At 36.1% G+C, this 9,385-nt stretch overlaps 2 protein-coding genes across 2 annotated transcripts; both read right to left on the bottom strand.

The window, feature by feature from the left end:
• Positions 1 to 1,223: 1,223 nt before the first annotated feature.
• On the bottom strand, positions 1,224 to 3,048 carry LOC149729694 (uncharacterized). Its single transcript, XM_089886432.1, has 2 exons — positions 2,204 to 3,048; positions 1,224 to 1,844 (listed from the first exon to the last, which is right to left on the bottom strand). Exons 1-2 carry the CDS (start codon positions 2,786 to 2,788, stop codon positions 1,332 to 1,334), a joined length of 1,098 nt encoding a protein of 365 aa, XP_089742558.1. The 5' UTR covers positions 2,789 to 3,048; the 3' UTR covers positions 1,224 to 1,331.
• Positions 3,049 to 4,112: 1,064 nt separating this feature from the next.
• Positions 4,113 to 9,132, bottom strand: LOC149729695 (uncharacterized). The gene is made up of 7 exons (XM_089886420.1): positions 8,780 to 9,132; positions 8,196 to 8,335; positions 7,427 to 7,812; positions 6,962 to 7,074; positions 6,120 to 6,332; positions 5,472 to 5,702; positions 4,113 to 5,067 (listed from the first exon to the last, which is right to left on the bottom strand). The coding sequence occupies exons 1-7, from the start codon at positions 9,026 to 9,028 to the stop codon at positions 4,771 to 4,773; spliced, it is 1,629 nt and encodes a 542-aa protein (XP_089742546.1). The 5' UTR covers positions 9,029 to 9,132; the 3' UTR covers positions 4,113 to 4,770.
• Between the last annotated feature and the right edge of the window lie 253 nt (positions 9,133 to 9,385).

Below are 9,385 nucleotides of genomic sequence, written 5' to 3' on the forward strand. Positions count from 1 at the left end.
TTTGGATATTACAAGCTAAAGGTGTCCGAACTCCCCCCACCTTACTATATATACTAGGTCTGATATAGTTTATCAGCTGTGCTATAACTAAGCTGTGCTAATAATCTAAGCAGTTTAATGGTTGAATACAGTTTAATAATTGCACGACCGTAAACAACGGATGCAGTCATATTGCGGGTCTATGGCATCACAATGGTTGGGAATTGGTTTTCTTCGTACAGCAAAGGTTCGTCTGAAAGCCACATTTCTGAACGTCATATCCGATCCTTTACATGGCGCACATAAAAAATACATTCGTCACTGTAATATACAGGTCTAGACATTTGTGCAGGCATGTTCAACATGAAGTGACAAATGCGCTAAATGTATCATATAGCATACACGATACCAGTCTGACGTATCAACATTGTTACTGTTAGAATAAAGTCTATTTAAACATTTACCAATGGGTAGGCTTACATAAAAGTCAAGCCGATGGACTCTATTAATTGTTTGCACCAATTTGAGTGACATTGCTTGGCTGCTGTTTTTTTACGCGAAGAGTTTTGGAACAAATTTATAATGAAAAAATATTATACGAAAAAGTTCAAGACTTCAGCACATATGGTGATTTTGTATTAAAACCCTGAATCATTGGTATAACGCAACAACAAATAAAACAAAACCCGTTTTTTTTGAAATCGTAAAGTCTCTGCGTCAGTACGTCATTCAAAACCCAGTTCTTACTCCCTTGCGTCATTGATCTACGTTACAGCATACGTAAAAGCGTCACCGTGACGAGTCTTGTGGTTTTTTGGTTGTTTTAAATCGGATTTTTGAAACATTGTGTTGCTGTAGCAGCGGAAGCGTTTCGGAATACTGAAGTGAGTACATACTGTGGCTTCACTTTAGTATACTATGGTTTCACATAGAAAAAATCCAAGTGATTACCTATAACACTGACAATGACGAATAAAAACAAGAGAACGAACTGTATTCGGATATATAATTGAGAACGATCATATTGCGTTTGGAGTAAGCGCTTCACGGTAATATAATGCAGGTAAATATAGCAGTCGTCAAATAATAAATGATTGCCAATTGTTTATCGTCGCGCGGCGGGGCAACTTTAAGAAGTACTACACAGGTGTCTTATTTCCCATACCGTTCCCGCTTTCGTTTTTACAAATGTTTATCAGTGAATGCATTAACTGTTAATGACAGCGCGTTATGTAAAACATATATTGCATCAGGTATCATGTAATAGTCAGCTGTGACCTGAAACTAAAGCTTTTTGTAAAAGCAACAAAAACATCAGATTGACAGCTGTTTGCATTTGTAAAAAGTACGTTTTATGATTGTGTGTCACCTGTCACACCGGTATACTGTGGTTTTATGATATTTATCGCCGATTTTGTAAGAATAAGCCTAAAAGGGAAAAACATATTCTTCCAAACAGAAAAGCAAGCAATCAAGCAAACAACGTTGATGAATATACTGACATCATGCCATAAAAACATTACTGAAATTAAGCTCGCAGGAGTCCAATTTAACAGAAACACAGCGATAATGGAGGCGGAAATAATATCAGAAAGTATACATATGAGGCCGAGAAAAAGCCACCGTTTCATGCGTGCCTCCATGGAGTTTTTGCGGGTAATACCGGATCGTCGCCAAGTCGTATTATTGTTCGTATTAAAATCAAGGCATGTAGTTTTCATGTTAGGAGGACCCGAAACGTTACCGTTAGGATCGGTTTTAGTGCGTCTTTCGGTTTGACTGACGCTCTTCGTACTTGAAAGTTTTTGACTCTTTTCAAACCGACTACGGTAAAGAGGTTTCAAATATAGGTACACCAATGCGACCTGTAAAGTAAAAAGAAACAGGTAATGTTTTAACAGAGAATTAATGTCACTTAAGGAAATGACGCCGTCGATGAACTGCATTGTAAATAAAATACGTAAAGGATTTTAACTACGTTATTTGGTTATGCTTAGGTAGCACTAGCAGCATCAAACCTTAGCATGCCAGGTATTATAGTAGAGTGGGGGGAGATGGGACACCTTTAGCACATAATGTCTAAATATCCTGATCGTGTTTTAAACAAATAACAACGGTAACAAATGTTTTTGTTTATGACAGACTGGGAAAGAATAAAAAGGTGTCCCATCTTTCCCCACCCTAGTATATACCGCGTATAGTTGGTATAATGCAATAGATTTACCTGAATAACAGCATAGCTGAACGCTACCGCTATGAAGGGTAATTGGTTCACCGTATTTTGCCGCAGCACCAAGCACATTCCCTGACAAGCTTCGTACAACTTGCCGTGCCATTGAAAACCAAACATGATAACAGGATTGACCAACAGAAGCGCCAGTATTACCCAGTTTAGCACCTCCATAGGGCGGGTATGCAAATATGCAAGGATTGGGCTTGCATAGAACATTCTCTGCCGAAACCACAGAAATATATAAGTGGCGGTCACTTGAAGGTTGTATATAGCTGATTTAAGACTCATCGTCACTTGACAGGCTGTATCGCCGTGTGCTGAATAATCCAAAATAATATGCTGCAGCACTTCATGCATAATTGCCAACACGGCAGCTAGCATGCACACAATGCGTAGTTTGAGTCCAGTACTTCCTTTATTAGTAGCTACGATTTCAAATACCACAAGTGCAACCAACAAGTACACATCAGCCGCAACAAATACGGAAGCAATCACTCGATAAACCACCGTTACACCAGCATGCACTGGTGATAAGTTCGTTATATTAACAGAACAGTTCTTGTTTCTGAGCAACATTTTTGCTTCAGTTTTAAAATTTCAAAAATCTAAATTTCAAAAAAAAGGTTAAATCGTTGGTTAATTACATTTTTAAGTAAACAAATTTAGAATTCGTAAACTAAATCGCCCGTGCTTAAACATAAACTATCTCTTAATGTTGTTTTGTAAGTTGAAGTAGGGTGCGGGGGGAAATGGGACAACTTTTTATTAAATTTCTTGTCCCATTTGGAGGTAAACAAAAAAAACAAGATATTTGGATATTATATACTAAAGGTGTCCCATCTCTCCCCACCCTACTATATCAACAAAACTGTAATGAATTCATATTTCTAGTTTCCTTAATAATATCAAACTGTATTTTTTCTGTATGTTCCTCTTACTGAAACTTGTTCAATTCGTTTTACATTATCCTTACAGCTCTACAAAACTGAACTGGACAGCCTATATACCTGTGTTAAGTGCAACTGAAACTTCTGACAATAAAGCTTGCCAACACAACGTCATTTTACTTTTTCCCCTGCGTCACCAAGGTAACTCGTTACTAACTTCGTTTCGTTTTTTAGATCAGGATGTTACCTTTGCATTTATTCTTCAGCTGTAAACCCTCAACATTGTTTTCTACACTACTGCACAATTTTCTGCTCGAGCGTAAATTTATAACGATGTTTTACCTTTAGCCACATATTAGCCGTGTTTTTTTACAAGAACTATTAATAATACCTTTTGAAAATGCACAATTGCAATTGTTGTGTCAGAAATTCTAACAAATGACTGCGGTTTGGTACATGTAGCCGGAAAATTAATGAATGGCGTATCCCTATTATACAAGGTAATTTGACACTTGCTAAAATCACAATCAGTCTGCAGAAAAGAGGGAATTTATCATTGCTATTTCGGGAACGTTCCTTAAGGACCAAAAGGGTTAAATAGTGACTGTGGGGTATTTTTATGTACCGTATTTTCGTAATTCGTACGCGCTATGCATTTAACTCTAAATGCGCTGTGGCCTGACCACAGACATGCTAAAGCTAAAAAAAACGGAATAAACACAGGAATTTAAATATCAAATTCCCCCCCCTAAACGATCGAAATAGGTTATGTAGTACTGTGAGGTAAGATAGAACAAATTTAGCACATAATATGCAAATATCCTTATCGTGTTTTAAACAATTACCAACGGTCTATATGGGAGTTGGGACGATACGATTTTTTAATTCTTTGAATGTTTTTTGTTTACTACAAAATGAGACGAGAAAATTTAATAAAAATATATCCCATCTTTCCCCACCCTACTATATTTTAGAAAGTCGAGCGACCTGAACACCGACTACAGTTGAAACACTTATCTTTCAGTGAACCGTACGGACCACCGCTCGCTTTTATTTTTAAATACAATACAAGATCGAGCGTAAGCAAAACTGCATTTTTTTTACAAAACATAGAAAACTGTGGCACGAACAAAAGTATTTTGGGCGCGCAATATTAGACTCAATACACCAAGTTCGCTTCTCTGGTAAACCTGTTGACGAATCTCATGTAAAAGTAAACCAATTGTTTTCTTCATTAAAAATAAGTAAGTGCAGAAGAATTGGAACTGATTTTTTATATCGGTTCTGCGAATGCAGAGCGTCATAATAATGGGTATTATTGTTATGTAAAGCAACCATCTAAGCGCTGGAATTTACCCAGCGCTGTAAGTGGTTTATAAATGGGAAACATGCTACAGAAACTGGGATTAAGGCCAGAGTTGGCCCATCACTAAAAGAAGTAGTTTACTATGCAAGGAATGGCTGTTGTAGCTCTGTGGCTAGGTGTTTTAACCATCATGCGGTAAAAAAACACATTGCAGCTTTAAAATAGCTAGGAGTGATTTATAATTAGTTACATGCGCGATAACACACGCAGAGAATTTTGGATTTAGGCCAAAGTTTTCCCAGCTCTGTCAAAATGTTTTTTACCATGCGGTAGAAAATCCAAACATGGGACTTTTAAGATAAGAGTTATATCTCGTCTCGACGCTTTACTGGAGACTTGATACTTGCTGATCGTTTTAGGTTGTGGCCAACGCCAAAGTCTGGCACTGGTTGTGTGTCTGGTAACTCCATCTTTACTCCTGTGACCACTGCTCCAGGATTAGGGTCCGGAGGTAGAGGGGAGGAGGAATATTCGGTTTTAGTCTGCGTTGAATGGAGGTTGGATGGTGGTTCTGTATCTTTTCGCATTTCGGCGCTCGCGTTATTATGTGCGGTGTCATTTTCGTGCTGCATGTCTTGACTTTCGGTATCAGGGTATAAGACCTGGGAAAGATTTTGTGATTTAAGTCAATATTATGTGCTGTGTTTACGTGACAGTACGCACTGTTATGTAACAATGGCGGAAATATGAGTAGACCCATTGCATGGGAAATTTAGTTGCTATTTTTAGCATGACTGCGAATTAAAGCTGTTTTGTGAATGATGGTAAAAATAGATAAAAAAAACACTAGATATCTTTATATGTGATCTAATATTTAATGCTTACGTTACTTATACACACCTCATGCTAAAAAAACATAAACCTTATAAAAAAACTAAATTATCCTTATATATTACACCTGCATTTACATAATTTAAAATAAATCGGTTTTAAAAAGGAAATAAAAAAAACTAAATATAAACTGCTCATGCAGTCCTTCACAGACGAAATAAAACTTTGAACTTACATTTCCATCTTTCAAAATGACTTCCGACTTCGGGTAAAGGGAAGGGTTAAAAGGTCGTACGATCGAGTTGGGAGGTTCTACTATTGTATAACCGTTGTCTGACTGCGGGTGCTCCAGAATTTTCCGTGTACGGTGGCCTTGTGGTATGTCAATCAAACCATCTTCATTGTTGTCAATGCTAAACGGTCCATAGCTTGGCGCAATGAATAAACCGAATGATAGAATCATTACCTAAAAAGGTGAATGTGGTTAATTTAGTTTAATATGGTTTTTAATCCTCTCAATTCACAGAATATTGCATAACAATAATTTTTTTGTCTCTTTAATTACGGTAGCGAAGATTTAGAAATATTTTAAACAATAGACAGGGTATCGTGACAAAACAACTGTTGTTAGAACATGCTTACAGTTTAAAAAATATTTACATTTAATTGGAAGAAATAAGCGTGTTCGATACACCTAGCGGACAAACGGGCTATTTATGTTTAAATATTATCAAGTTAAACTTCTAATCAATTCTATATAAAAGCCAATAGCAAGGTATTTAAGGGATATATGTGGGAGTTGGCCTATTACCCCATAAAAATATGATATTGATGTAAAACTGGTCTTTAAAAAACATACGACACACAATAGCGTTCGACTTACCATTAAGCACGTGGTAGCTTTCGTTGTCTTACTGCTGTTCTTTTTCACAGCATCGTGTACTTGCTTGAGCTGCTCTAACAGAGTGAAGTTTTGCTGTTCAAGTTGTTTTACACGCTGGGAAAGAGCCTGGTTAAGGTTGGTGCATTTTGTTACACGGGCTTCGAGGCCACCGATGTAATCTTTCTTCTTCTGTCGACTTGCCATTGCAGATTTCTGAAGAAAACATATAAACGTTATATTTCCAATAAAAAAATACATTTACATTTACAAATTCAGTTAAATTTTGTCTTTACAAAGTATAGCATTAACAAATAGATTTTTAACTGTTTAAAACATACATCACCTTAAGAAATCAAAACAGTCCATCTTTTCTAAATGTCATAAAACTTAAATTACAAATTATTAAACAAAAAAGTGTGCTATACAATGTATATTTTATTAGAAGTAATGAAACAATTTAGTTTTGCTGTTGCATTTTATTAAATTTAAACATACTTCGCAGAACAGACGTTTTTAAAGTTTTGAAACAAGGACTTTTGAAAACGTAAATAACACTCTTAAATTAAAATGTATATTTTATTAAAAGCAGTGAAACAGTTCCGTTTTGCTGTTGCATTTGAGACTAAATTTAAAATATACATTGCAAAACAGTTGTTGTTATAAGGTTCATAATATAGATCCTAATAAAGCCAACCAAAACCTTAAATTAAAATTTTAAACACAGAATGATACAAATCGAAATGAATATACCCAAACAGGTTACCAACTATTCATTCACACAATCCCATTCAATTAATTGTTTAACGAATTCTCAAACAATATTCCATCACATTTGTCATTACCTTGTTCCGAATTTTTCGACGAACTTTTTTCAAAACCCTTTCCTCGTATTTAGTAAGCGGAAGATCTGTGGGAATCGTCATGTTTTCTTCTTTCAACAGTTTTTGTTCCTCAGCTAAAATATTATCGCATTTTAAAACTCAAAACTTTAAGTTCTTGGGTATTTGGCAATGTTACACATAACGAAATATTTAATTATTTCAAACAGTAGGACAGACCAAGGAATGTAATGATTTTAAGAATGAAGCCATATTATATTATGAAAAAAAATAATAATTCAAAGTGTTTGATTAGTGTTGTTGTACATACTGTTCCAGCCACAGTATTGCGTAATGCATATATACAAAATGATGTACATCGCACAAAGCCTATAACTTCATAATAATTGCACAGTTATATGTGGGCTTTATTACATAATACATATATTATGCCTATTCTATTACTAAAAAACATTGTCTTATTCATACCTGTCAAAACTAGGGGCTTGAAATTAGGCAGCAACACACTGGTTGCATTATGCCTTGTAGCAGAAACGTCCATGTCAACTGTAGTTGATTCCGATCTGTAAAGTTCTCCGCTGCTACCAGAGTGAACAGATCCATTGCAACTATCACTGTCGCCGCTAAAGCGCTTTTGACGGAGGTTACTGGCATCGATTACGCTTAAATCTAAGGTCACGTCTTCTGTTTGATGATTGTGTATTGCCCCAGGTAAAGTACCATTGTTAATTTGATCGATTTCGTAGTCGGAAAAATCAAATTCAAATGCGCCGTTTCCGAATAATTGGTCACTGCTGCTGGAGGAGTCGTGTTCTGGTCGGAACTGGTCGTACTGGTTGTCATTTTTAGGGGAGCTAGAATAAAAATAAATACCGTTTGTGGTCAGTTAATTGAATAAAGCAGTAATTTAGGGGTATTTTGGGGGTAATGGGCAAATCTTGGCTTAAATCTTAGGACCAGCAGCGTGCCACGTTGTGGCCTTACCCACATAAAATGGAATTTAGGGGAAATAAATCAACTCAGCTAAAATTACTCGCTGTAGAACCTCACCTATATAGGATGCTGTAATGTGATACGTAAAATGTACGAAAAAAGTGAACTTATCTAAATTCTTACTGTTTCTTGTTCGCCATGGAAATAATTGCGAAGAAAATTAAAAAGTTGTTTAGCTTGAAAAACTTACAGAAAGCATTCATCATAAAATGATTATTAATAAGACTTTTATTTTTGTGGATACCTGCTTATTGAAGATACCCCACTATCACTAGGTGGAGCTGGTGAGCACTGTGAAATGTTGGAAGCCCCAGCATAATCGTGATCGGTGTCAACAACCTTTGAACTTTGTGATTGCTTCAATGATAGGGATGCTTCTTCAGTCTGGTATTATTAGACAATTATTTAGAAATTGCAAAAGATTTAGTTCAGAGTAAGAATTAAGTAGATAACTTTAAGATGTATGAAAAAAACACCTCGTACCAACTTACAAAGTACCACATGTAACTCTGTGGGTGATTGTTTTTTATTATGTGGCTATCAATTTAGACAACTCATTAGTGACCACTTTGTTGGAGCAATTGCCATTAAGTGTCCTGCCCAAAGACACATACGCCCACAATAGTAGCAGCGACAGGCATTGAACCTATATTCTTTGGGTTAGAGGCAGACACGCTAACCAACTGTGCCACGGCGTACATGTATCCATATTTATGCTTTTTGGGGTCACAGCACAAATACGAAGAGCACTAACCTAATAAGTTACTTAATACCTTCACACATGAAGTTTTACATGAACATATATTCATATATAAGTTATGAATATACCTGAACACAGGGGGTGGTAGAATTACAAGCGTTGATATAAATTCCTGTGTTTGGGCTTTCAACAGAACTGAGGTTAAGAAACTCATCAATGAAATCTGTTTCTCGTTTGTTCTCTTTGTATCCAACCATATTTGTGGGGTAGAGTTGGGAAGATTGTTCTAGAAGATCGTTGATGTTGCCGTACTCCATGTGGCTGAGTTCGGATGCAAATTCATCGTCAGGAAATGGAAGAGTAAGAACAGAATCCATTGTTTTCAATGTGCGCGAACGTTAAAGCATTTAACGATGTTTATTTTTTGTAAAGGCAAAACAGAAATCCACTAGGTGACTGTGAAATATGTACAGTATTGTTATTGTGTCGTTTTTCTAAAATATATCTATAAATATATTTTTAGGCAATGCAAAGGTGGTACTTGTGATGGTACTTTATAAATGGGCCAAAATATCCCTATTAACGTATATAATGAAGCAGTACACGTTGCTAACTTTCTACTATGTTTATGTTTTGCACAACAGCTGTCTTAATGACTCAGCCCATTAAAATACCATACGTGTTTCGAAACGTACCCATACACTCAAGACTCAACATAGGCTTAAAAACACAAC

Source organism: Ciona robusta, chromosome 10, assembly GCF_009617815.1.
Source record: "Ciona robusta chromosome 10, ASM961781v2".
In the NCBI taxonomy this organism is placed as follows: Eukaryota; Metazoa; Chordata; class Ascidiacea; order Phlebobranchia; family Cionidae; genus Ciona; species Ciona robusta.

What these genes read in the sequence shown, in the direction of transcription:
- LOC149729694 (XM_089886432.1), bottom strand. Translation starts at nt 2,788, where the DNA reads ATGTTGCTCAGAAACAAGAACTGTTCTGTTAATATAACGAACTTATCA. An exon ending in TCAGCTATGCTGTTATTCAG is followed by an intron (nt 1,845 to 2,203) that starts GTAAATCTATTG and finishes TTTACTTTACAG; the next exon opens with GTCGCATTGGTGTACCTATA.
- LOC149729695 (XM_089886420.1), bottom strand. Translation starts at nt 9,028, where the DNA reads ATGGATTCTGTTCTTACTCTTCCATTTCCTGACGATGAATTTGCATCC. An exon ending in CTACCACCCCCTGTGTTCAG is followed by an intron (nt 8,336 to 8,779) that starts GTATATTCATAA and finishes TAATAATACCAG; the next exon opens with ACTGAAGAAGCATCCCTATC. An exon ending in CAAGCCCCTAGTTTTGACAG is followed by an intron (nt 7,075 to 7,426) that starts GTATGAATAAGA and finishes ATAATATTTTAG; the next exon opens with CTGAGGAACAAAAACTGTTG.